General features: G+C 52.6%; 1 protein-coding gene across 50 annotated transcripts in view; it reads right to left on the bottom strand.

Annotated features, from left to right (window-relative positions):
• The window catches only part of LOC110504378 (ankyrin repeat and KH domain-containing protein 1), a 69,049-nt gene that overhangs the window by 16,484 nt on the left and 25,048 nt on the right, over window positions 1-27,517 (bottom strand). For 9 of the 50 annotated variants that reach the window (XM_090220196.1, XM_090220200.1, XM_090220207.1 and 6 more), the window contains exons 7-27: window positions 23,600-23,694; window positions 17,336-17,491; window positions 16,217-16,298; window positions 15,739-15,930; window positions 15,197-15,306; window positions 13,371-13,458; window positions 12,796-12,923; window positions 11,614-11,757; window positions 11,389-11,494; window positions 8,571-8,848; window positions 7,782-8,069; window positions 5,901-6,336; window positions 2,783-2,925; window positions 2,514-2,625; window positions 2,162-2,307; window positions 1,854-1,996; window positions 1,431-1,644; window positions 1,070-1,245; window positions 744-906; window positions 471-566; window positions 40-349 (exon numbers count right to left, since the gene is read on the bottom strand). In XM_090220196.1, the coding sequence (XP_090076322.1) occupies window positions 40-349; window positions 471-566; window positions 744-906; window positions 1,070-1,245; window positions 1,431-1,644; window positions 1,854-1,996; window positions 2,162-2,307; window positions 2,514-2,625; window positions 2,783-2,925; window positions 5,901-6,336; window positions 7,782-8,069; window positions 8,571-8,848; window positions 11,389-11,494; window positions 11,614-11,757; window positions 12,796-12,923; window positions 13,371-13,458; window positions 15,197-15,306; window positions 15,739-15,930; window positions 16,217-16,298; window positions 17,336-17,491; window positions 23,600-23,694 (3,606 nt within the window). Of the gene's footprint in view, window positions 1-39; window positions 350-470; window positions 567-743; window positions 907-1,069; window positions 1,246-1,430; window positions 1,645-1,853; window positions 1,997-2,161; window positions 2,308-2,513; window positions 2,626-2,782; window positions 2,926-5,900; window positions 6,358-7,781; window positions 8,070-8,570; window positions 8,849-11,388; window positions 11,495-11,613; window positions 11,758-12,795; window positions 12,924-13,361; window positions 13,459-15,196; window positions 15,307-15,738; window positions 15,931-16,216; window positions 16,299-17,335; window positions 17,500-23,599; window positions 23,695-27,517 lie in introns of all 50 variants that reach the window. The other 41 variants (XM_090220199.1, XM_090220202.1, XM_090220208.1 and 38 more) reach the window with 12 other exon arrangements.

Below are 27,517 nucleotides of genomic sequence, written 5' to 3'. Positions count from 1 at the left end.
AATAATCAGTATAGATATTGAAATCAAGATATAATTTACCCTCAGCGGAGTCATCCTGCTTCTGCATCTCATAGTCCTCCTCCCCCTCCTCCTTGTTTGTCTTCTGCTCCTGCTCCTCCTCCTCCTCCTCCTCCTCCTGCTTTTTCTTCTGCTCCTCCTTCTTCTTCTTGCGTTTCTCCTTGCGTTTCTCTCTCTTGGCGGCCAGGGCCTGCTTCTTGCTCTCCTCTCTGGACTTCTCCAGGTCGAGCTCCTTGAGGAGAATGCTGGCGTTCTTGTTGGCTTCAGCAGCCTGCTGGTCTTTGGCTTTGACGATGGTCTCCATGCACTGATGGCACTTCTTCAACAACTCCTGAGAGAGGGAGGGATGGAGAGAGGGAGGGAGAGAGTTCGTGGAGTTAGTGGACAACTCTTTCTAACCCACTGCCATACTTGCTCAAAGAGAGACCATTCCAAACCGGTGGTGGTGTTACCTTGTCAGCGATGGTAGCGATGTATCTCATACACTCAATGTCTGAGGGGAACTGGTTGACCTCCTTTACCAGGTACTGAACCACCTTTACATGACCCTGAGAAACACAGACAAGGGGAGAGAGAAAATGAAAGACACCTGTAAAATAGGCCAATATTGTTTCAGGCTGGGAGCAGTAAAGGTATGGGGAAGACTGTAGGACCTGATACTGGAACTAGGTTGTGAGAGGGCCAGGTGTTGCAGAGGGGAAGGGTCATCCTGCGACACGACCTACCTTACGGAAGGCAGCCATGAGCGGTGTGATCTTGCGGTTGTCTGCAGCGTCTACGTCGGCCCCAGCCTGCACCAGCAGCTGAACCACGTCAAAATGGCCGCCGTTGGCCGCCAGCCACAGTGGCGTGTTCCCTTTCTTGTTGCGAACATCAATGTGAGCCCCCCTGGAGAACGGAGGAAAACGGGGACAAGAGATAAACACAGGATAAAATGATGAATGAGAGAATCAAAACATTACCTTTTAGGGAAATTCCTGGCTTCAAAATGAACACTCAGACAAAGACCTTGATTCTTTCAGAATGATTGATTAGTTGGTTTAATGCCCACCTGTTGATGAGCAGCTCACAAAACTTGTAGTGGCCCTTGTCTGCAGCGATGGTGAGGGCTGTGTCTCGGGACGAGGGGACAGGAGGGGCGTTGACGTCAGCCCCTTTATCCAGCAGCACCCGGCCCACCTCAGCATAGCCCCCTGACGCTGCCTCCATTAGAGGGGTCAGACCAGTCTACCAGGGGAGGGGGAGGTCAACATCACATTTACAATATGGGGTCAATCCCTCAAACACTTAGTCAGGCACTGGGAGTTGGAGTGACAATTCTCTAGTTAGGATTCACCAGAGCCTATATGTAACTTGGCTCTGGACTTGATATACTGCTATTATATGGACCGCGACCGGTTCTGTCTCCTCACCTTGGCTCTGTGCTCTACGTTGGCCTTGCGGTCCAGCAGCAGACTGACCACCTCAGCCCGGCCCTGGAAGCAGGCCAGAGTCAGAGCCGTGTTCCTGTTAGTCTCGATCTGAGCGTTGATGTCGGAGCCCATGTCCAGCAGCAGCTTGACCGCAGGGACGTGACCGTTCATCGCTGCCAGCATCAGGGGAGAGATACCCAGCTTACTGCCCGTCCTGGAGACAGGAAGATCGAGGGAGGATTTGATCAATTAGTGAGAGACGTGAGGGACTTTCACTACCAAAGATGCAGTCATCCTTCATTTAAACAACCCAGTGCACGTTTCTGATGTAAGAAATGCTATTTCATAAATACATGTATTTGTGGAAGACCTGGGAAAGTAGTGGTATCAGTAACAAGAAAAGACGTTGGTCCCGTCCCGTACCTGGAGTTGATCTCTGAGCCGGCGTTGAGGAGGATCTTGATGATGTTGACGTAGCCTCCGGACGCCGCCAGGCTCAAAGGGGTGTAGTCTGACACGTTACGATGTTCTTTATTGGCTCCTCGCAACAGCAACAACTCCACCACCTAGGAGAGGAGACAAGGAAATGTAAGTCTATTGTTTTCTCAATATGCTATTTCTGTGAAAGGGGAGTTGATTTAGATTCAATGTGGTGATTCATAGAAAGGAAGTGAGCGTGTACCATAGAATTACACACTATAAACACATTTAAAATCAGAGCTCTGCTGTACCTCTTGTCGTCCCCCTGAGCAGGCCAGGGAGAGGGGCGTGTCTTTGGTTCTCTCCGACTGGGCCTCTATGTCACCCCCTTTATCCAGAAGGAGCTCCACCACCCCTACGTGGCCCGCTGTCGCAGCCAGGATCAGAGGGGTGAAGCCTGGGCAGAGGACAAGGAGAGGTTAGGGGTCACAACCAGATATACAGATTCACCCAATACAATGTGAAGCACTTTGAACACTGTATAAATCCTGTCTTGGATGTATGAAAAAAATATTCCTGATTAATCAGAAAATAAAAAAGATGTCTGACGGATATACAGGACCAACTAACATTTAGAATGAACAGTAACTTTGTGTGTGTTACCCTTCTTGTCGCGATGCTCGATGTTGGCTCCTCGCGCGATGAGAACAGACACCAGCTCCTCGTGTCCTCCGGCACATGCCAGCGTCAGCGCAGTGTCATGGTTACTCTCCGTCTGAAAGGAGAGGGACACACACACATTTACAACAACGCTGTGTGTAGGTGTGTCTCTCAGTCTTGAATGTGTGTGTGTGTGTGTGACCATTGGCTTTACAGTACATGAGCATCGATATCCACAGCGTGTGTGTGTGTGTGTGTGAACAGTGACTTACGTGTGCGTCGATGTCCACAGAGGGGTAGAGGGGCAGTGGGGAGGGGGGTGAACCCATATTGGAGGGGGTCTGTGACAGGGGGTCAGACAGGGGGGTTGGAGACGTTGTAGTGTTCAACATGGGTACTCTGCTGCCCACCGCTGCTGGAACAGAGAAACAAAAGGAGAGAAAGGGAAAAATATTTCTTACTTTTCATTTGTTCATCAGTATTGTTCTTTCAAATCAGTGCAGTTGAAGAAAAGGAGACAAGGAGTATTCTAAGGAGGAAATAAGTTAAGACTTGAGATGCACCCACCCACAGCAGGTAGAACAGCTGTAAAACCACGCTACGCTGCACCCACCCACAGCAGGTAGAACAGCTGTAAAACCACGCTACCTGCACCCACCCACAGCAGGTAGAACAGCTGTAAAACCACGCTACGCTGCACCCACCCACAGCAGGTAGAACAGCTGTAAAACCACGCTACGCTGCACCCACCCACAGCTGTAAAACCACGCTACGCTGCACCCACCCACAGCAGGTAGAACAGCTGTAAAACCACGCTACGCTGCACCCACAGCAGGTAGAACAGCTGTAAGACCACGCTACGCTGCACCCACCCACAGCAGGTAGAACAGCTGTACGACCACGCTACGCTGCACCCACCCACAGCTGTAAAACCACGCTACGCTGCACCCACCCACAGCTGTAAAACCACGCTACGCTGCACCCACCCACAGCAGGTAGAACAGCTGTAAAACCACGCTACGCTGCACCCACCCACAGCTGTAAAACCACGCTACGCTGCACCCACCCACAGCAGGTAGAACAGCTGTACGACCACGCTACGCTGCACCCACCCACAGCAGGTAGAACAGCTGTACGACCACGCTACGCTGCACCCACCCACAGCAGGTAGAACAGCTGTACGACCACGCTACGCTGCACCCACCCACAGCAGGTAGAACAGCTGTACGACCACGCTACGCTGCACCCACCCACAGCAGGTAGAACAGCTGTACGACCACGCTACGCTGCACCCACCCACAGCAGGTAGAACAGCTGTAAAACCACGCTACGCTGCACCCACCCACAGCAGGTAGAACAGCTGTAAAACCACGCTACGCTGCACCCACCCACAGCAGGTAGAACAGCTGTAAAACCACGCTACGCTGCACCCACCCACAGCAGGTAGAACAGCTGTAAAACCAGGCTACGCTGCACCCACCCACCCACAGCAGGTAGAACAGCTGTACGACCACGCTACGCTGCACCCACCCACAGCAGGTAGAACAGCTGTACGACCACGCTACGCTGCACCCACCCACAGCAGGTGGAACAGCTGTAAAACCACGCTACGCTGCACCCACCCACAGCAGGTAGAACAGCTGTAAAACCACGCTACGCTGCACCCACCCACAGCTGTAAAACCACGCTACGCTGCACCCACCCACAGCAGGTAGAACAGCTGTACGACCACGCTACGCTGCATCCACCCACAGCAGGTAGAACAGCTGTACGACCACGCTACGCTGCACCCACCCACAGCAGATAGAACAGCTGTAAAACCACGCTACGCTGCACCCACCCACAGCAGGTAGAACAGCTGTAAAACCACGCTACGCTGCACCCACCCACAGCAGGTAGAACAGCTGTAAAACCACGCTACGCTGCACCCACCCACAGCAGGTAGAACAGCTGTAAAACCACGCTACACTGCACCCACCCACAGCAGGTAGAACAGCTGTAAAACCACGCTACGCTGCACCCACCCACAGCTGTAAAACCACGCTACGCTGCACCCACCCACAGCAGGTAGAACAGCTGTAAAACCACGCTACGCTGCATCCACAGCAGGTAGAACAGCTATAAAACCACGCTACGCTGCACCCACCCACAGCAGGTAGAAGAGCTGTAAAACCATGCTACGCTGCACCCACCCACAGCAGGTAGAACAGCTGTACGACAACGTTACTCTGCACCCACCCACAGCAGGTAGAACAGCTGTAAGACCATTCTACGCTGCACCCACCCACAGCAGGTAGAACAGCTGTAAAACCATGCTACGCTGCACCCACCCACAGCAGGTAGAACAGCTGTAAGACCACGCTACGCTGCACCCACCCACAGCAGGTAGAACAGCTGTAAAACCATGCTACGCTGCACCCACCCACAGCAGGTAGAACAGCTGTAAAACCACGCTACGCTGCACCCACCCACAGCTGTAAAACCACGCTACGCTGCACCCACCCACAGCAGGTAGAACAGCTGTAAAACCACACTACGCTGCACCCACCCACAGCAGGTAGAACAGCTGTAAAACCACGCTACGCTGCACCCACCCACAGCTGTAAAACCATGCTACGCTGCACCCACCCACAGCAGGTAGAACAGCTGTAAAACCACGCTACGCTGCACCCACCCACAGCTGTAAAACCATGCTACGCTGCACCCACCCACAGCAGGTAGAACAGCTGTAAAACCACGCTACGCTGCACCCACCCACAGCAGGTAGAACAGCTGTAAAACCACGCTACGCTGCACCCACCCACAGCAGGTAGAACAGCTGTAAAACCACGCTACGCTGCACCCACCCACAGCAGGTAGAACAGCTGTAAAACCACGCTACGCTGCACCCACCCACAGCAGGTAGAACAGCTGTAAAACCACGCTACGCTGCACCCACCCACAGCAGGTAGAACAGCTGTAAAACCACGCTACGCTGCACCCACCCACAGCAGGTAGAACAGCTGTAAAACCACGCTACGCTGCACCCACCCACAGCAGGTAGAACAGCTGTAAAACCACGCTACGCTGCACCCACCCACAGCTGTAAAACCACGCTACGCTGCACCCACCCACAGCAGGTAGAACAGCTGTAAAACCACGCTACGCTGCACCCACCCACAGCAGGTAGAACAGCTGTAAAACCACGCTACGCTGCACCCACCCACAGCAGGTAGAACAGCTGTAAAACCACGCTACGCTGCACCCACCCACAGCAGGTAGAACAGCTGTAAAACCACGCTACGCTGCACCCACCCACAGCAGGTAGAACAGCTGTAAAACCACGCTACGCTGCACCCACCCACAGCAGGTAGAACAGCTGTAAGACCACGCTACGCTGCACCCACTCACCTGCCATGATGTCATCCAGCGTGTCTGTAAGCGTCTGAGCGGGCGAAGCCACCATGAGTCCGTCTGGGGCCTGCTGCCCTACCATCCCTGGTCCTAACCCCTGACCTTGACCCTGACCCAGCATCTGGTGGCCCACCAGTACCCTCTGCAGCTCAGGGCTGGTACTGCCAGGGCAGGGGTAGTCAGCTGGGCACGGGCTGTACTCAGGTAGGGGCTGGATGGGTACGAAGGCAGTCTGGAGGGGGGGAGGAGGGGGGTGGAGATGGGAGTGGGGGGAGCATAGGGGATGGGGTGAGGGCGAGGGGGGCAGGGGGGGCTGCTGTCCATCCCTGTAGAGGATGGTGTCCACCTGGGGTAGTTTAGCGTAATCTTCCACCTCGTCTTCGTCGTCGTCGTCGTCGTCATCATCATCATCATCCTCCTCATCTTCGTCATCCTGGAATAGGAATGAGGCAAACTTCTACAAATTAAGCATCTAAAAGAAACAGATCTCAAAACCCAGGAGGAATGTGATCAGGACAACTTCAGTCAGGATAAATAATGATTAGACTCCCTGGGGACGACAGTCGCGTCTCCGTTAGACACCATCAGGGGCACGACAGTCGCGTCTCCGTTAGACACCATCAGGGGGACGACAGTCGCGTCTCCGTTAGACACCATCAGGGGGACGACAGTCGCGTCTCCGTTAGACACCATCAGGGGGACGACAGTCGCGTCTCCGTTAGACACCATCAGTGGGACGACAGTCGCGTCTCCGTTAGACACCATCAGGGGGACGACAGTCGCGTCTCCGTTAGACACCATCAGGGGGACGACAGTCGCGTCTCCGTTAGACACCATCAGGGGGACGACAGTCGCGTCTCCGTTAGACACCATCAGGGGGACGACAGTCGCGTCTCCGTTAGACACCATCAGTGGGACGACAGTCGCGTCTCCGTTAGACACCATCAGGGGGACGACAGTCGCGTCTCCGTTAGACACCATCAGGGGGACGACAGTCGCGTCTCCGTTAGACACCATCAGGGGGACGACAGTCGCGTCTCCGTTAGACACCATCAGGGGGACGACAGTCGCGTCTCCGTTAGACACCATCAGGGGGACGACAGTCGCGTCTCCGTTAGACACTATCAGGGGGACGACAGTCGCGTCTCCGTTAGACACTATCAGGGGGACGACAGTCGCGTCTCCGTTAGACACTATCAGGGGGACGACAGTCGCGTCTCCGTTAGACACCATCAGGGAGACGACAATCGCGTCTCCATAAGACACCATCAGGGGGACGACAGTCGCGTCTCCGTTAGACACTATCAGGGGGACGACAGTCGCGTCTCCGTTAGACACTATCAGGGGGACGACAGTCGCGTCTCCGTTAGACACTATCAGGGGGACGACAGTCGCGTCTCCGTTAGACACCATCAGGGAGACGACAATCGCGTCTCCATAAGACACCATCAGGGGGACGACAGTCGCGTCTCCGTTAGACACCGGGGGGTGATATTATTAGACACCGGGGGGTGATATTATTAGACACCGGGGGGTGATATTATTAGACACCGGGGGGTGATATTATTAGACACCGGGGGGTGATATTATTAGACACCGGGGGGTGATATTATTAGACACCGGGGGGTGATATTATTAGACACCGGGGGGTGATATTATTAGACACCGGGGGGTGATATTATTAGACACCGGGGGGTGATATTATTAGACACCGGGGGGTGATATTATTAGACACCGGGGGGTGATATTATTAGACACCGGGGGGTGATATTATTAGACACCGGGGGTTGATATTATTAGACACCAGGGGGAAAATGGCAGAAAAGCAGAAACTCTTAACTAGTCAGAAATAACAGACCACCGCCAACAACTCCTAACCTCCTCATTATCCTCTTCTTCTTCCTCCTCCTCTCTGTTCTCCTCGTCAGACCCTGTGTCCGACCCGGGCTGTGTGCGCGTGTTGATCCCTGGTGTTGCTGTGAGGACCCCAGGCATAGTAGTGTTGGCCCCTTCCCCCGGCCCTGGTCCCGGGCCCTGGCCTGCCTCCTGCTCTTCCTTCAGGCCCTTGGCCTCCATGTACTCTTTGGTGAACTGCTGCTGGGTCTTCAACTGCAGCTGGCGCTCCACCTTCTGCAGCTCCTTCAGGATCTTCTTCTTCTTCTGGACCTAGAGGACACAAGCCATGGGGGGATCAGACCCATAGTTCTATGTTCAGGTCTTGCTCATCCATTGGTTGAGAGATTTCATCGACCCATCAGATCCTATCAGACCTAGGTGGTGTTCATTAGGCACAAAACTAAATAAAATCAATAAAAAACAGAGACGAAACTACTTGGAATAAGAAATGCAAATTTTGACTTTGGGTTGTACATTTTTTTTGACAAGACTTTCCATACCTACCTGTATTGAGGGTCTATGACAGTGTTTCCCAAACTCGGTCCTCGGGACCCCAAAGTGTCCACATTTTGGGTTTTGCCCGAGCACCACACAGCTGATTCAAAAAAAGATGTATTATTTGAATCATTTTGCTCAGGCAAAAACCAAAAGGTGCACCCCGTGGGGTCCCCAGGACCAAGTTTGGGAAACGCTGGTTTATGACCTCATCAATAATTCAATAGGATCTCTCTGTGTTCCTATACCTACGAATGATCATCCATCTGCTCTCACCTGCTCCTCCCGGCTTTTCTTCAGCTCTTCAATCTTGTCTTTGGTGAGCGGCTCTCCTTGGATGAGTTCCAGAGACTGCAGCTGGGCCTTCTCTATGGCTGAGATCCTCTGGCCCAGCTCATTAAGCTTCCCCTCGGTCTCCTCCACAATACACTCCAGGGGCTGGCACAGGTGGAAGGGGGGCAAGGCCTCTGCATCCCCGGGACCCGGGCCGGGACGTACCCCCCCTGGACTGGAGGGGCTGGAAGGGGTGGCAGCGTGTCTCTGCTTGGACGAACCTGCAGAGGGATGGAGGAAGAGGGATGAGAAGAATTGAGGGAGAAAGGGATGAGAGGAAGATTAGGTCACACTACAATAAAGTCAATTCCTCATCAGTTGAAGTCACGTCATCGTTAGACACTTTCGATATGCATACTGAACCAAAATATAAACGCAACATGTTTCATGAGCTGAAATAAATTATCCCAGAAATGTTCCATACGCGTAAAAAGCTAATTTCTCTCAAATGTTGTGCACAAATTTGTTTACATCCCTGTTAATGTGCACTTCTCCTTTGCCAAGATAATCCATCCACCTGACAGGTGTGGCATATCAAGAAACAACATGATCATTACACAGGTGCTCCTTGTGCTGGGGACAATAAAAGGCCACAAATGTGCAGTTTTGTCACAACACAATGCCACAGATGTCTCAGGTTTTGATGGAGCGTGCAATTGGCATGCTGACTGCAGGAATGTCCACCATAGCTGTTGCCAGAGAACTGAATGTACATTTCTCTACCATAAGCCGCCTCCAGCGTCGTTTTAGAGAATTTGGAACTACGTCCAACCAACCTCACAACCGCAGACCACGTGTATGGCAATTTGAATGCACAGAGACACCGTGATGAGATCCGGTGGCCCATTGTTGTGCCATTCATCTGCCTCCATCCCCTAATGTTTCAGCATGATAATGTACAGCCAGCCCCATGTCGCAAGGATATGTACACAATTCCAGGAAGCTGAAAATGTCCCAGTTCTTCCATGCCCTGCATATTCACCAGACATGTCTCCCATTAAGCATGTTTGGGATGCTATGGATCGACGTGTACGACAGTATGTTCCAGTTCCCACCAATATCCAGCAACTTTGCACGATTGAAGAGGAGCGGGACAACATTCAACAGGCCACAATCAACAGCCTGATCAACTCTATGTGAAGGAAATGTGTCGCGCTGCATGATGCAAATGGTGGTCACACCAGATACTGACTGGTTCTGACCATGCTTTTATATTTTTGTTCAGTAAATAACTGGCCAGACCAGGGCTCCCCGTTCATAACTGGCCAGGCCAGGGCTCCCCGTTCATAACTGGCCAGGCCAGGGCTCCCCGTTCATAACTGGCCCGGCCAGGGCTCCCCGTTCATAACTGGCCCGGCCAGGGCTCCCCGTTCATAACTGGCCCGGCCAGGGCTCCCCGTTCATAACTGGCCCGGCCAGGGCTCCCCGTTCATAACTGGCCCGGCCAGGGATCCCCGTTCATAACTGGCCCGGCCAGGGCTCCCCGTTCGTAACTGGCCCGGCCAGGGCTCCCCGTTCGTAACTGGCCAGGCCAGGGCTCCCCGTTCGTAACTGGCCAGGCCAGGGCTCCCCGTTCGTAACTGGCCAGGCCAGGGCTCCCCGTTCGTAACTGGCCAGGCCAGGGCTCCCCGTTCGTAACTGGCCTGGCCAGGGCTCCCCGTTCATAACTGGCCTGGGCTCCCCGTTCATAACTGGCCTGGGCTCCCCGTTCATAACTGGCCTGGCCAGGGCTCCCCGTTCATAACTGGCCTGGCCAGGGCTCCCCGTTCATAACTGGCCTGGCCAGGGCTCCCCGTTCATAACTGGCCTGGCCAGGGCTCCCCGTTCATAACTGGCCTGGCCAGGGCTCCCCGTTCATAACTGGCCTGGCCAGGGCTCCCCGTTCATAACTGGCCTGGCCAGGGCTCCCCGTTCATAACTGGCCTGGCCAGGGCTCCCCGTTCATAACTGGCCTGGCCAGGGCTCCCCGTTCATAACTGGCCTGGCCAGGGCTCCCCGTTCATAACTGGCCTGGCCAGGGCTCCCCGTTCATAACTGGCCTGGCCAGGGCTCCCCGTTCATAACTGGCCTGGCCAGGGCTCCCCGTTCATAACTGGCCTGGCCAGGGCTCCCCGTTCATAACTGGCCAGGCCAGGGCTCCCCGTTCATAACTGGCCAGGCCAGGGCTCCCCGTTCATAACTGGCCAGGCCAGGGCTCCCCGTTCATAACTGGCCAGGCCAGGGCTCCCCGTTCATAACTGGCCAGGCCAGGGCTCCCCGTTCATAACTGGCCAGGCCAGGGCTCCCCGTTCATAACTGTCCTGGCCAGGGCTCCCCGTTCATAACTGGCCTGGCCAGGGCTCCCCGTTCATAACTGGCCAGGCCAGGGCTCCCCGTTCATAACTGGCCAGGCCAGGGCTCCCCGTTCATAACTGGCCAGGCCAGGGCTCCCCGTTCATAACTGGCCAGGCCAGGGCTCCCCGTTCATAACTGGCCAGGCCAGGGCTCCCCGTTCATAACTGGCCAGGGCTCCCCGTTCATAACTGGCCAGGGCTCCCCGTTCATAACTGGCCAGGGCTCCCCGTTCATAACTGGCCAGGGCTCCCCGTTCATAACTGGCCAGGGCTCCCCGTTCATAACTGGCCAGGGCTCCCCGTTCATAACTGGCCAGGGCTCCCCGTTCATAACTGGCCAGGGCTCCCCGTTCATAACTGGCCAGGGCTCCCCGTTCATAACTGGCCAGGGCTCCCCGTTCATAACTGGCCAGGGCTCCCCGTTTTACCTTTGCTGGTGACAGGTGGCGGGGGTGTGGTGATGTTGGAAGGGGCTCTGTCTGGCTCCTGTGGGGGCACCACCATGGCCAGGGCCTGGAATGGGACACGAGGAACCTGGGGATAGATGAGTGGTCGTAAAACATCAACCACTTTGACAACTAGTTAAACACAATTTCCATGCTGACCATTTCCTGTTTCAATAGCATAAAACTATTTCATGAAAAACATTTAACCTGAGAGGGGTCTTGTGAGGGGGGTGTGAGTTGGCAGAGGTCGGGCGCGGGGACAGACAGGATGTTGTTAGGGAAGTCTAGCAGGTAGGACACCACGTTGGTGTGGCCGCCCTTAGCAGCTTCAATCAGCATTGTCGAGCCGTCCTATTGGAGGAGAAACAGGAAGTGAGTGTAAGTCTACATGAGACTTCAAAGTTAACTTTTTCTATTCTGATACTGTTGTTACTATGGCTGAGATGAACAGCATCCTTATGAGCTTGATGGTGTTGTTTGATGATGGTGTGTGTGTGTTTTCTATCTTCAGTCTGTGTGTGGGGTCAGGTGTGTGTGTGTGTGTGTGTTTTCTACCTTCAGTCTGTGTGTGTGTGTGTTCTACCTTCAGTCTGTGTGTGGGGTCAGGTGTGTGTGTGTGTGTGTTTTCTACCTTCAGTCTGTGTGTGGCGTCAGGTGTGTGTGTGTGTTTTCTACCTTCAGTCTGTGTGTGGCGTCAGGTGTGTGTGTGTGTTCTACCTTCAGTCTGTGTGGGGTCAGGTGTGTGTGTGTGTTTTCTACCTTCAGTCTGTGTGTGGGGTCAGGTGTGTGTGTGTGTGTGTGTGTTTTCTACCTTCAGTCTGTGTGTGGGGTCAGGTGTGTGTGTGTGTATGTGTGTTCTACCTTCAGTCTGTGTGTGTGTGTTCTACCTTCAGTCTGTGTGTGGGGTCAGGTGTGTGTGTGTGTGTGTGTTCTACCTTCAGTCTGTGTGTGGGGTCAGGTGTGTGTGTGTGTGTGTGTTCTACCTTCAGTCTGTGTGTGGGGTCAGGTGTGTGTGTGTGTGTGTTCTACCTTCAGTCTGTGTGTGTGTGTTCTACCTTCAGTCTGTGTGTGGGGTCAGGTGTGTGTGTGTGTGTGTGTTTTCTACCTTCAGTCTGTGTGTGGGGTCAGGTGTGTGTGTGTGTGTGTGTTCTACCTTCAGTCTGTGTGTGTGTGTTCTACCTTCAGTCTGTGTGTGGGGTCAGGTGTGTGTGTGTGTGTGTTCTACCTTCAGTCTGTGTGTGGGGTCAGGTGTGTGTGTGTGTGTGTTCTACCTTCAGTCTGTGTGTGGGGTCAGGTGTGTGTGTGTGTGTGTGTTCTACCTTCAGTCTGTGTGTGTGTGTTCTACCTTCAGTCTGTGTGTGGGGTCAGGTGTGTGTGTGTGTGTTCTACCTTCAGTCTGTGTGTGGGGTCAGCTCCGTGCGTCAGCAGCAGCTCTACCACAGCCAGGTGTCCTCCAGCGCAGGCCAGAGACACCACCGTGTGGTCCTTGTTAGCCGTCGCTCTGTTCACATTAGCACCTGGACACAAAACACAAGAAAGAAACGTTCACTTTAAATTCACTTCTAAGAATCAATAGTTTCAAAACAACAATAGTTCAAAATGAATGTAGATCCTATATGAGGGACTTGTACTTGTTTTTTAATGCAATCTAAGCCAAATACTATTAGAACCAGGGGTTGGAACCAGTTCAGGAAACAGAACCGAAAACGAGAAAACAACATTGAGGAACGACGGAGATTCTGGAACAAAACCATTATTTTGAAAGCATGGGGCCTGGTAAAACACATTTTACGTTCCCAAGCTTGGTTTTTTTCAGTCCCACAGAAAACACCACCAAAGCAGCAATGCAAAGCAGTCACTCTGACATCACCTACTCCTTCCAGTGGCTGCCATAGTAGGACATCGTTTTAACGAGGGCATTGTAGAGGGTTTAAAAAAAAAAGATGCAGTCTAACCTAACCCACCCTTGCTGATGAGGAACTGCACGGTGCAGAGGTGTCCTGCTCTGGCTGCCTTCATCAGGGGTGTCCTCCCCCCCTCAGACTCATGCTCCTGGAGAACAGACAAACAGGAAGTGGATATCAGGAGGACATGGTCCACACACACACAGTTTTGTATTGCTATTCTTGTGGGGACCAAATAATTGATTCCCATCCAAAATTATATTTTCCTTAACCCCTAAATCTAACCCTAAGCCTAACCCCAACCTTAATTCTAAATCTAACCCTAAGCCTAACCCCAACCTTAATTCTAACTCTAACCCTAAGCCTAACCCCAACCTTAATTCTAAATCTAACCCTAAACCTAACCCCAACCTTAATTCTAACTCTAACCCTAAGCCTAACCCCAACCTTAATTCTAAATCTAACCCTAAGCCTAACCCCAACCTTAATTCTAACTCTAACCCTATAACTATACCTAAACCTAACTAACTAACCCCCAAGCCTAAAATAGTCATGTCCGAATGTTATAGTTTTACTATACTTGTGAGGACTACTGGTACCAACAAGGACAGTAAAACAAACACACACAGATTGATATGATGAAAGAGCTAACAGGGAAGGTCAAACACAGGGAAGGTCAAACACAGGGAAGGTCAAACACAGGGAAGGTCAAACACAGGGAAGATCAAACACAGGGAAGATCAAACACAGGGGGATGGTGACAGAATGAGAGAGATAACAGAGAAAATAAAACACAGGGAAGATGGTGACAGAATGAGAGAGATAACAGAGAAAATAAAACACAGGGAGATGGTGACAGAATGAGAGAGATAACAGGGAAGATAAAACACAGGGAAGATGGTGACAGAATGAGAGAGATAACAGAGAAAATAAAACAGGGAAGATGGTGACAGAATGAGAGAGATACCAGAGAAAATAAAACACAGGAAGATGGTGACAGAATGAGAGAGATAACAGGGAAAATAAAACAGGGGGATGGTGACAGAATGAGAGAGATAACAGAGAAAATAAAACACAGGGAGATGGTGACAGAATGAGAGAGATAACAGAGAAAATAAAACACAGGGAGATGGTGACAGAATGAGAGAGATAACAGGGAAGATAAAACACAGGGAAGATGGTGACAGAATGAGAGAGATAGCAGAGAAAATAAAACAGGGAAGATGGTGACAGAATGAGAGAGATAACAGAGAAAATAAAACACAGGGAAGATGGTGACAGAATGAGAGAGATACCAGAGAAAATAAAACACAGGGAGATGGTGACAGAATGAGAGAGATAACAGGGAAAATAAAACACAGGAAGATGGTGACAGAATGAGAGAGATAACAGGGAAAATAAAACACAGGGGGATGGTGACAGAATGAGAGAGATAACAGGGAAAATAAAACACAGGGAGATGGTGACAGAATGAGAGAGATAACAGGGAAAATAAAACACAGGGAGATGGTGACAGAATGAGAGAGATAACAGAGAAAATAAAACACAGGAAGATGGTGACAGAATGAGAGAGATAACAGAGAAAATAAAACACAGGGAGATGGTGACAGAATGAGAGAGATAACAGGGAAAATAAAACACAGGGAGATGGTGACAGAATGAGAGAGATAACAGAGAAAATAAAACACAGGGAGATGGTGACAGAATGAGAGAGATAACAGGGAAAATAAAACACAGGGAGATGGTGACAGAATGAGAGAGATAACAGAGAAAATAAAACACAGGAAGATGGTGACAGAATGAGAGAGATAGCAGGGAAGATAAGACACAGGGAAGTAAACACAGGGAGATGGTGACAGAGTGAGAGGTAACAGGTGTTTGTGTACCAGATCAGCTCCAGTCTGCAGAAGAACGTCGGCCACGTCAGTGTGTCCGTTCTCACACGCGTACGTCAGCGCTGTGTCTCCTGTCGCCGTCGTAGCGTGTACGTTTGCCCCTATAGAGAGAGGTCAGAGTTCAGAGCAGACAAAAAAAACTAACAAGCCCTGTTAAAAAGGTAGAAGTTGTCAACTTTACCTTCAACAGCCATCTGGTTTCTAGGCTAAGGCCTGGAGTCTCACATAAGTACTCTACAAAAATACTAAATATCAAACAAAGAATCCTCAGTATTTGACCAGCTCCAGGTGTTTATGTACCTGCAGTCGGGAGGTGTTTATGTACCTGCAGGTGTTTGACCAGCTCCAGGTGTTTATGTACCTGCAATCAGGAGGTGTATGACCAGCTCCAGGTGTTTATGTACCTGCAGTCAGGTAGTGTTTGACCAACTCCAAGTGTTTATGTACCTGCAGTCAGGTAGTGTTTGACCAACTCCAAGTGTTTATGTACCTGCAGTCAGGTAGTGTTTGACCAACTCCAAGTGTTTATGTACCTGCAGTCAGGAGGTATTTGACCAGCTCCAGGTGACCCTCCTGTGCAGCCTCCATGAGAGGCGTGGAGCAGCCCAGCTCGATGTCGGCCCCGGCCTTGATGAGGAAGTCAGCCACCTCCAGGAACCCTCCACAGCAGGACAGCGTCAGGGCTGTTTCCTGGGTCTCCTCCGTCTGGGCGTTGATGTTCGCACCTGGAGGGGGAGGGAGGAGAGCGAAAGAGATGGATGGAGGGAGGAGAGCGAAAGAGATGGATGGCGGGAGGAGAGCGAAAGAGATGGATGGAGGGAGGAGAGCGAGAGATGGATGGATGGAGGGAGGGAGGGAGGGAGGGAGGGAGGGAGGGAGGGAAGTGTCTATATTAGGAGTGAGACCCTTACCAACAGGCCTGACAAAGCACTTCATTGCACACAATAACATAGTATACATGCAACAGCATTGAACAGTGTGCAGGTATCCATTTATCTGCCAGTTGATTACCCTGAGCCAGTAGCAGGGCCACCATCTCTTCATGACCTTCTCTGGCTGCCTCCATCAGAGGAGTGTAACCTTCATCATTCACCTGGACACATTAAAACAGACAGTTACAGGACGCTGAGTCCCAAAACCCCCACTTCCCCTCGCCCTTCCATTCCCTCGCCCCTCCAGTCCCATGCCCCTCCAGTCCCATGCCCCTCCAGTCCCATGCCCCTCCAGTCCCATGCCCCTCCAGTCCCATGCCCCTCCAGTCCCATGCCCCTCCAGTCCCTTGCCCCTCCAGTCCCTTGCCCCTCCAGTCCCTTGCCCCTCCAGTCCCTTGCCCCTCCAGTCCCTTGCCCCTCCAGTCCCTTGCCCCTCCAGTCCCTTGCCCCTCCAGTCCCTTGCCCCTCCAGTCCCTTGCCCCTCCAGTCCCTTGCCCCTCCAGTCCCTTGCCCCTCCAGTCCCTTGCCCCTCCAGTCCCTTGCCCCTCCAGTCCCTTGCCCCTCCAGTCCCTTGCCCCTCCATTTGAACAAGTGTCCCATACTGAAGGAGTGAAAATGATCAAGGGCAGTGGCGAGTTCACCCCTCCAGTAGGCACTTCGACTGAGCCTGTAACATCTGCCGCTCCCACAGCAAAGTGGAATCCCACAAGGCAGTGCGTTGATTTATGCAATTTCACAAAAGAATGGAGAGGCGTGCCTAATTATATGACACGTGCATTGTGACACGTGCATTGTGACACGTGCATTGTGACACGTGCATTGTGACACGTGCATTGTGACACGTGCATTGTGACACGTGCATTGGTTTGTCTGATGTCGAGACTTGACCTGTAAAAGCTAAAAAAATAACCTCCAAATTAAACATTTAACTATTAATGAGGGTTAAATCTTGTAAAACAACGGGGGGGGGGGGTTGTTCATTTAAATTTCATGCTTGTTTTATTATTTAAAAGTGGAACATGATGTAAGTCAGGAGTGTGTCCTGAAGCTGATGGATTTACTGAGCCCCTCGCCACTCTCTGGACATCACCCTCAGTGTGACAACGGAGGATCCTCAGAGCAGGTTTGGGATTCGCCGTCTCTCTGTGTGACCCTAACCCTCATTCATCCACTGGTTTAGGACTGTGTTGCTACTCACCTCCTCTAGGTTGGCCCCTCTCTCTATGAGCAGAGCTGCTAGATCCACATGCCCGCCGCAGGCTGCCAGGGTGAGGGGCGACTCGAAGGAGTCAGCTGGCATGTTGACCTGCGCCCCGCTGTCCAACAGCAGCCGTGCCACCTCCACATGCCCATCCTGGGACAGGAAGAGCACACACACACACAGGGACAACATAAGCACCTGAGTTGGTTATGACACAGAGTTACACACACATTCTCACACACAAGCAGGGAGAGAGGAGAGAGGGGCTGTGTGTTGGGTCATATGTTCACCATGCAGGGAGAGAGCGGAGAGAGAGGAGAGAGAGGCTGTGTGTTGGGTCATATGTTCACCATGCAGGGAGAGAGAGGAGAGAGGGGCTGTGTGTTGGGTCATATGTTCATCATGCAGGGAGAGAGAGGAGAAATGGGCTGTGTGTTGATTCATATGTTCACCATGCAGGGAGAGAGAGGAGAGAGGGGCTGTGTGTTGGGTCATATGTTCACCATGCAGGGAGAGGGAGGAGAGAGGGGCTGTGTGTTGGGTCAAATGTTCACCATGCAGGGGGAGAGAGGGGCTGTGTGTTGGGTCATTTGTTCACCATGCAGGGAGAGAGAGGAGAGAGGGGCTGTGTGTTGGGTCATATGTTCACCATGCAGGGAGAGGGAGGAGAGAGGGGCTGTGTGTTGGGTCATATGTTCACCATGCAGGGAGAGGGAGGAGAGAGGGGATGTGTGTTGGGTCAAATGTTCACCATGCAGGGAGAGAGATGAGAGAGAGGAGAGAGGGGATGTGTGTTGGGTCACATGCTCACCATGCAGGGAGAGAGGAGAGAGAGGAGAGAGGGGCTGTGTGTTGGGTCATATGTTCACCATGCAGGGAGAGAGAGGAGAGAGGGAGAGAGAGGGGACTACCACCATTTTCCGGTCACAACTTGCAGACTTGTTTTCGAGTTGCTGTGCGTTTTGTTGCCAACCTGTTTTGCTACCTGACAACTTTACGGTTTTTACTTTTTAATTACCGTTTATATATATATTATTTTTTTTCCTCAACTTTTTCACTCCGGACGCTTTATCTGGACACGGTTCGTCAGGACCTCCAACAGCCGAAGCTAAGTAGTAACATTAACATGATGGCTTCTAATTGCAGTCGCTGTACTCGTCTTACGGCTAGGATAGCTCTGCTACAAGCCCAGCTTCAGACGCAATCGTTAGGCAAGGGTAATTTCAGTGTAGGAAAGGATGAAACAGCGTCTGTGCCACCAGTAAGTACAGATAGTAACGTTAGTACAAATCCCCTGGCACAGTCCCCGCAGCCGGACAACTTTCTCACGGTTTCTGGAAGGAAATGCTGTAGGAATGCTCAACCGGTGTCGCTCATTCAGCCGACAGAAACTTTCAACCGGTTTTCCCCATTAAGCAGCGGGTCGGAGTCAGAGGCCGAGTCTTCTCTGGTCTCTACTCCTCCCGTTACGGGGTCTGAGACGCCGAAGCTTCCCACCATTAGCTCTGACAAATTGAAAACTCTAGTCATTGGCGACTCCATTACCCGCAGTATTAGACTTAAAACGAATCATACAGCAATCATACACTGTTTACCAGGGGGCAGGGCTACCGACGTTAAGGCTAATCTGAAGATGGTGCTGGCTAAAGCTAAAACTGGCGAGTGTAGAGAGTATAGAGATATTGTTATCCACATCAGCACCAACGATGTTAGGATGAAACAGTCAGAGATCACCAAGCGCAACATAGCTTCTGCGTGTAAATCAGCTAGAAAGATGTGTCGGCATCGAGTAATTGTCTCTGGCCCCCTCCCAGTTAGGGTGAGTGATGAGCTCTACAGCAGAGTCTCACAACTCAATCGCTGGTTGAAAACTGTTTTCTGCCTCTCCCAAAAGATAGAATTTGTAGATAATTGGCCCTCTTTCTGGGACTCACCCACAAACAGGACCAAGCCTGACCTGCTGAGGAGTGACAGACTCCATCCTAGCTGGAGGGGTGCTCTCATTTTATCTACCAACATAGACAGGGCTCTAACTCCTCTAGCTCCACAATGAAATAGGGTGCAGGCCAGGCAGCAGGCTGTTAGCCAGCCTGCCAGCATAGTGGAGTCTGCCACTAGCACAGTCAGTGTTGTCAGCTCAGCTATCACCATTGAGACCGTGTCTGTGCCTCGACCTAGGTTGGGCAAAACTAAACATGGCGGTGTTCGCCTTAGCAATCTCACTAGGATAAAGACCACCTCCATTCCTGTCATTATTGAAAGAGATCATGATACCTCACATCTCAAAATAGGGCTACTTAATGTTAGATCCCTTACTTCAAAGGCAATTATAGTCAATGAACTAATTAATCACTGATCATAATATTGATGTGATTGGCCTGACTGAAACATGGCTTAAGTCTGATGAATTTACTGTGTTAAATGAGGCCTCACCTCCTGGCTACACTAGTGACCATATCCCCCGTGCATCCCGCAAAGGCGGAGGTGTTGCTAACATTTACGATAGCAAATTTCAATTTACAAAAAAAAGAAATAATGACGTTTTCGTCTTTTGAGCTTCTAGTCAGGAAATCTATGCAGCCTACTCAATCACTTTTTATAGCTACTGTTTACAGGCCTCCTGGGCCGTATACAGCGTTCCTCACTGAGTTCCCTGAATTCCTATCGGACCTTGTAGTCATAGCAGATAATATTCTAATCTTTGGTGACTTTAATATTCACATGGAAAAGTCCACAGACCCACTCCAAAAGGCTTTCGGAGCCATCATCGACTCAGTGGGTTTTGTCCAACATGTCTCTGGACACACTCACTGTCACAGTCATACGCTGGACCTAGTTTTGTCCCATGGAATAAATGTTGTGGATCTTAATGTTTTTCCTCATAATCCTGGACTATCGGACCACCATTTTATTACGTTTGCAATTGCAACAAATAATCTGCTCAGACCCCAACCAAGGAACATCAAAAGTCGTGCTATAAATTCACAGACAACACAAAGATTCCTTGATGTCCTTCCAGATTCCCTCTGTCTACCCAAGGACGCCAGAGGACAAAAATCAGTTAACCACCTAACTGAGGAACTCAATTTAACCTTGCGCAATACCCTAGATGCAGTTGCACCCCTAAAAACTAAAAACATTTCTCATAAGAAACTAGCTCCCTGGTACACAGAAAATACCCAAGCTCTGAAGCAAGCTTCCAGAAAATTGGAACGGAAATGGCGCCACACCAAACTGGAAGTCTTCCGACTAGCTTGGAAAGACAGTACTGTGCAGTACCGAAGAGCCCTTACTGCTGCTCGATCATCCTATTTTTCTAACTTAATTGAGGAAAATAAGAACAATCCGAAATTCCTTTTTGATACTGTCGCAAAGCTAACTAAAAAGCAGCATTCCCCAAGAGAGGATGACTTTCACTTTAGCAGTGATAAATTCATTAACTTCTTTGAGGAAAAGATTATGATTATTAGAAAGCAAATTACGGACTCCTCTTTAAATCTGCGTATTCCTTCAAAGCTCAGTTGTCCTGAGTCTGCACAACTCTGCCAGGACCTAGGATCAAGAGAGACGCTCAAGTGTTTTAGTACTATATCTCTTGACACAATGATGAAAATAATCATGGCCTCTAAACCTTCAAGCTGCATACTGGACCCTATTCCAACTAAACTACTGAAAAAGCTGTTTCCTGTGCTTGGCCCTCCTATGTTTAACATAATAAACGGCTCTCTATCCACCGGATGTGTACCAAACTCACTAAAAGTGGCAGTAATAAAGCCTCTCTTGAAAAAGCCAAACCTTGACCCAGAAAATATAAAAAATGGTTTGACCTCTGACAAATCAACTGTAAATGACGGTGTTCCTCAAGGTTCCGTTTTAGGACCACTATTGTTTTCACTATAAATTTTACCTCTTGGGGATGTTATTCGGAAACATAAAGTTAACTTTCACTGCTATGCGGATGATACACAGCTGTACATTTCAATGAAACATGGTGAAGCCACAAAATTGCAATTGCTAGAAGCATGTGTTTCAGACATAAGGAAGTGGATGGCTGCAAACGTTCTACGTTTAAACAAAACAGAGATGCTTGTTCTAGGTCCCAAGAAACAAAGAGATCTTCTGTTGAATCTGACAATTAAGCTTAATGGTTGTACAGTCGTCTCAAATAAAACTGTGAAGGACCTCGGCGTTACTCTGGACCCTGATCTCTCTTTTGACGAACATATCAAGACTGTTTCAAGGACAGCTTTTTTCCATCTACGTAACATTGCAAAAATCAGAAACTTTCTGTCCAGAAATGATGCAGAAAAATTAGTCCATGCTTTTGTCACTTCTAGGTTAGACTACTGCAATGCTCTACTTTCCGGCTACCCGGATAAAGCACTAAATAAACTTCAGTTAGTGCTAAATACGGCTGCTAGAATCCTGACTAGAACCAAACAATTTGATCATATTACTCCAGTGCTAGCCTCTCTACACTAGCTTCCTGTCAAAGCAAGGGCTGATTTCAAGGTTTTACTGCTAACCTAAAAAGCATTACATGGGCTTGCTCCTACCTATCTCTCTGATTTGGTCCTGCCGTACATACCTACACGTACGCTACGGTCACAAGACGCAGGCCTCCTAATTGTCCCTAGAATTTCTAAGTAAACAGCTGGAGGCAGAGCTTCCTCCTATTGAGCTCCATTTTTATGGAATGGTCTGCCTACCCATGTGAGAGACGCAGACTCGGTCTCTACCTTTAAGTCTTTACTGAAGACTCATCTCTTCAGTGGGTCATATTATTGAGTGTAGTCTGGCCCAGGAGTGGGAAGGTGAACGGAAAGGCTCTGGAGCAACGAACCACCCTTGCTGTCTCTGCCTGGCCTGTTCCCCTCTTTCCACTGGGATTCTCTGCCTCTAACCCTATTAGAGGGGCTGAGTCACTGGCTTACTGGGGCTCTCTCATTCCATCCCTGGAGGGGGTGCGTCACCTGAGTGGGTTGATTCACTGATGTGGTCCCCCCCCCCCTTGGGTTGTGCCGTGGCGGAGGTCTTTGTAGGCTCTACTCAGCCTTGTCTCAGGATGGTAAGTTGGTGGTTGAAGATATCCCTCTAGTGGTGTGGGGGCTGTGCTTTGGCAAAGTGGGTGGGGTTATATCTTTCCTGTTTGGCCCTGTCCGGGGGTGTCCTCGGATGGGGCCACAGTATCTCCTGACCCCTCCTGTCTCAGCCTCCAGTATTTAGGCTGCAGTAGTTTGTGTCGGGGGGCTAGGGTCAGTTTTCTCTCTCCCCCTCTCCCTCTCTCCCTCTCTCCCTCTCTCCCTGAGCCCTAGGACCATGCCCCAGGAATACCTGACATGATGACTCCTTGCTGTCCCCAGTCCACCTGACCGTGCTGCTGCTCCAGTTTCAACTGTTCTGCCTTATTATTATTCGACCATGCTGGTCATTTATGAACATTTGAACATCTTGGCCATGTTCTGTTATAATCTCCACCCGGCACAGCCAGAAGAGGACTGGCCACCCCACATAGCCTGGTTCCTCTCTAGGTTTTGGCCTTTCTAGGGAGTTTTTCCTAGCCACCCTGCTTCTACACCTGCATTGCTTGCTGTTTGGGGTTTTAGGCTGGGTTTCTGTACAGCACTTTGAGATATCAGCTGATGTACGAAGGGCTATATAAATACATTTGATTTGATTTGATGTGTGTTGGGTCATATGTTCACCATGCAGGGAGAGAGGGGATGTGTGTTGGGTCATATGTTCACCATGCAGGGAGAGAGAGGGGATGTGTGTTGGGTCATATGCTCACCATGCAGGGAGAGAGAGGAGAGAGAGGGGATGTGTGTTGGGTCATATGCTCACCATGCAGGGAGAGAGAGGAGAGAGAGGGAGGGGATGTGTGTTGGGTCATATGCTCACCATGCAGGGAGAGAGAGGGGATGTGTGTTGGGTCATATGTTCACCATGCAGGGAGAGAGAGGAGAGAGAGGGAGGGGATGTGTGTTGGGTCATATGCTCACCATGCAGGGAGAGAGAGGGGATGTGTGTTGGGTCATATGTTCACCATGCAGGGAGAGAGAGGAGAGAGAGGGAGGGGATGTGTGTTGGGTCATATGCTCACCATGCAGGGAGAGAGAGGGGATGTGTGTTGGGTCATATGTTCACCATTCAGGGAGAGAGAGGAGAGATAGGGAGGGGATGTGTGTTGGGTCATATGCTCACCATGCAGGGAGAGAGAGGAGAGAGAGGGAGGGGATGTGTGTTGGGTCATATGCTCACCATGCAGGCTTCCATCAGCGCTGTGTGCATCTCATCTGTCTTATGCTCCTGATCTGCCCCGGCTTCCAGCAGAAACCTCACCATGTCCAGATGACCTAATATATATAAATATATATAGGAGAGAGAGAGAGGGCGGGGGAGAGAGAGAGAGAGAGAGGGCAGGGGAGAGAGAGAGAGAGAGAGGGCAGGGGAGAGAGAGAGAGAGAGAGGGCAGGGGAGAGAGAGAGAGAGAGAGGGCAGGGGAGAGAGAGAGAGAGAGAGGGCAGGGGAGAGAGAGAGAGAGAGAGGGCAGGGGAGAGAGAGAGAGAGAGAGGGCAGGGGAGAGAGAGAGAGAGAGGGCAGGGGAGAGAGAGAGAGAGAGAGGGCAGGGGAGAGAGAGAGAGAGAGAGGGCAGGGGAGAGAGAGAGAGAGAGGGCAGGGGAGAGAGAGAGAGAGGGCAGGGGAGAGAGAGAGAGAGGGCAGGGGAGAGAGAGAGAGAGGGCAGGGGAGAGAGAGAGAGAGGGCAGGGGAGAGAGAGAGAGAGGGCAGGGGAGAGAGAGAGAGAGGGCAGGGGAGAGAGAGAGAGAGGGCAGGGGAGAGAGAGAGAGAGGGCAGGGGAGAGAGAGAGAGAGGGCAGGGGAGAGAGAGAGAGAGGGCAGGGGAGAGAGAGAGAGAGGGCAGGGGAGAGAGAGAGAGAGGGCAGGGGAGAGAGAGAGAGGGCAGGGGAGAGAGAGAGAGGGCAGGGGAGAGAGAGAGAGGGCAGGGGAGAGAGAGAGAGGGCAGGGGAGAGAGAGAGAGAGCAGGGGAGAGAGAGAGAGAGCAGGGGAGAGAGAGAGAGAGCAGGGGAGAGAGAGAGAGAGCAGGGGAGAGAGAGGGGGCAGGGGAGAGAGAGAGGGCAGGGGAGAGAGAGAGAGGGCAGGGGAGAGAGAGAGAGGGCAGGGGAGAGAGAGAGAGGGCAGGGGAGAGAGAGAGAGGGCAGGGGAGAGAGAGAGGGCAGGGGAGAGAGAGAGAGGGCAGGGGAGAGCGAGAGAGGGCAGGGGAGAGAGAGAGAGGGCAGGGGAGAGAGAGAGGGCAGGGGAGAGAGAGAGAGAGAGGGCAGGGGAGAGAGAGAGAGAGGGCAGGAGAGAGAGAGAGAGAGAGGGCAGGGGAGAGAGAGAGAGAGAGGGCAGGGGAGAGAGAGAGAGAGGGCAGGGGAGAGAGAGAGAGAGGGCAGGGGAGAGAGAGAGAGAGGGCAGGGGAGAGAGAGAGAGAGGGCAGGGGAGAGAGAGAGAGAGGGCAGGGGAGAGAGAGAGAGAGGGCAGGGGAGAGAGAGAGAGAGGGCAGGGGAGAGAGAGAGAGAGGGCAGGGGAGAGAGAGAGAGGGCAGGGGAGAGAGAGAGAGAGGGCAGGGGAGAGAGAGAGAGAGGGCAGGGGAGAGAGAGAGAGAGGGCAGGGGAGGGAGAGAGAGAGGGCAGGGGAGGGAGAGAGAGAGGGCAGGGGAGGGAGAGAGAGAGGGCAGGGGAGGGAGAGAGAGAGAGAGGGCAGGGGAGGGAGAGAGAGAGGGCAGGGGAGGGAGAGAGAGAGAGAGGGCAGGGGAGGGAGAGAGAGAGAGGGCAGGGGAGGGAGAGAGAGAGAGAGCAGGGGAGAGAGAGAGAGAGAGCAGGGGAGAGAGAGAGAGAGAGCAGGGGAGAGAGAGGGGGCAGGGGAGAGAGAGAGAGAGGGCAGGGGAGAGAGAGAGAGAGGGCAGGGGAGAGAGAGAGAGAGAGGGCAGGGGAGAGAGAGAGAGAGAGCAGGGGAGAGAGAGAGAGAGAGAGGGCAGGGGAGAGAGAGAGAGAGAGAGAGAGGGCAGGGGAGAGAGAGAGAGAGAGGGCAGGGGGAGAGAGAGAGAGAGGGCAGGGGGGAGAGAGAGAGAGCAGGGGAGAGAGAGGGGGCAGGGGAGAGAGAGAGAGGGCAGGGGAGAGAGAGAGAGGGCAGGGGAGAGAGAGAGAGGGCAGGGGAGAGAGAGAGAGAGGGCAGGGGAGAGAGAGAGAGAGGGCAGGGGAGAGAGAGAGAGAGGGCAGGGGAGAGGGCAGGGGAGAGAGAGAGAGAGGGCAGGGGAGAGAGAGAGAGAGAGAGAGGGCAGGGGAGAGAGAGAGAGGGCAGGGGAGAGAGAGAGAGAGAGGGCAGGGGGGAGAGAGAGAGGGCAGGGGAGAGAGAGAGAGAGGGCAGGGGAGAGAGAGAGAGAGGGCAGGGGAGAGAGAGAGAGAGAGAGAGGGCAGGGGAGAGAGAGAGAGAGAGGGCAGGGGAGAGAGAGAGAGAGGGCAGGGGAGAGAGAGAGAGAGAGGGCAGGGGAGAGAGAGAGGGCAGGGGAGAGAGAGAGAGAGAGGGCAGGGGAGAGAGAGAGAGAGAGGGCAGGGGAGAGAGAGAGAGAGAGGGCAGGGGAGAGAGAGAGAGAGAGGGCAGGGGAGAGAGAGAGAGAGGGCAGGGGAGAGAGAGAGAGAGGGCAGGGGAGAGAGAGAGAGAGAGGGCAGGGGAGAGAGAGAGAGAGAGGGCAGGGGAGAGAGAGAGAGAGAGGGCAGGGGAGAGAGAGAGAGAGGGCAGCGGAGAGAGAGAGAGAGGGCAGGGGAGAGAGAGAGAGAGAGGGCATGGGAGAGAGAGAGAGAGAGGGCAGGGGAGGGAGAGAGAGAGAGGGCAGGGGAGGGAGAGAGAGAGGGCAGGGGAGAGAGAGAGAGGGCAGGGGAGAGAGAGAGAGAGGGCAGGGGAGAGAGCGAGAGAGGGCAGGGGAGAGAGAGAGAGAGAGAGGGCAGGGGAGAGAGAGAGAGAGGGCAGGGGAGAGAGAGAGAGAGGGCAGGGGAGAGAGAGAGAGAGGGCAGGGGAGAGAGAGAGAGAGAGGGCAGGGGAGAGAGAGAGAGAGAGGGCAGGGGAGAGAGAGAGAGGGCAGGGGAGAGAGAGAGAGAGAGGGCAGGGGAGAGAGAGAGAGAGAGGGCAGGGGAGAGAGAGAGAGAGAGGGCAGGGGAGAGAGAGAGGGGGCAGGGGGGAGAGAGAGAGGGGGCAGGGGAGAGAGAGAGAGAGGGCAGGGGAGAGAGAGAGGGGGCAGGGGAGAGAGAGAGAGGGGGCAGGGGAGAGAGAGAGAGGGCAGGGGAGAGAGAGAGAGGGCAGGGGAGAGAGAGAGAGAGGGCAGGGGAGAGAGAGAGAGGGCAGGGGAGAGAGAGAGAGGGCAGGGGAGAGAGAGAGAGGGCAGGGGAGAGAGAGAGAGAGGGCAGGGGAGAGAGAGAGAGAGAGAGGGCAGGGGAGAGAGAGAGAGAGAGAGAGAGAGGGCAGGGAGAGAGAGAGAGAGAGGGCAGGGAGAGAGAGAGAGAGAGGGCAGGGGAGAGAGAGAGAGAGAGAGAGAGGGCAGGGGAGAGAGAGAGGGCAGAGGAGAGAGAGAGAGAGAGAGGGCAGGGGAGAGAGAGAGAGAGAGAGAGGGCAGGGGAGAGAGAGAGAGAGGGAGAGAGGGCAGGGGAGAGAGAGAGGGCAGGGGAGAGAGAGAGAGAGGGCAGGGGAGAGAGAGAGGGGAGGTGAGAGAGAGAGAGAGAGGGCAGGGGAGAGAGAGAGAGAGAGAGAGGGCAGGGGAGAGAGAGAGAGAGAGAGAGAGAGGGCAGGGGGAGAGAGAGAGAGAGAGAGAGAGAGGGCAGGGGGGAGAGAGAGAGAGAGAGAGAGAGAGAGAGAGAGAGAGAGAGAGAGAGAGAGGGAGAGAGAGGGCAGGGGAGAGAGAGAGAGAGAGAGAGGGCAGGGGAGAGAGAGAGAGAGGGCAGGGGAGAGAGAGAGAGAGGGCAGGGGAGAGAGAGAGAGAGGGCAGGGGAGAGAGAGAGGGCAGGGGAGAGAGAGAGGGCAGGGGAGAGAGAGAGGGCAGGGGAGAGAGAGAGAGAGAGGGCAGGGGAGAGAGAGAGAGAGGGCAGGGGAGAGAGAGAGAGAGGGCAGGGGAGCGAGAGAGAGAGGGCAG

Source organism: Oncorhynchus mykiss, chromosome 25 (genome assembly GCF_057628025.1).
Source record: "Oncorhynchus mykiss isolate SJ-2025 chromosome 25, ASM5762802v1, whole genome shotgun sequence".
Classification (NCBI taxonomy): Eukaryota; Metazoa; Chordata; class Actinopteri; order Salmoniformes; family Salmonidae; genus Oncorhynchus; species Oncorhynchus mykiss.
Note: the sequence above shows the minus strand (reverse complement) of the source record. Positions and strands in the feature narration are given on the sequence as shown.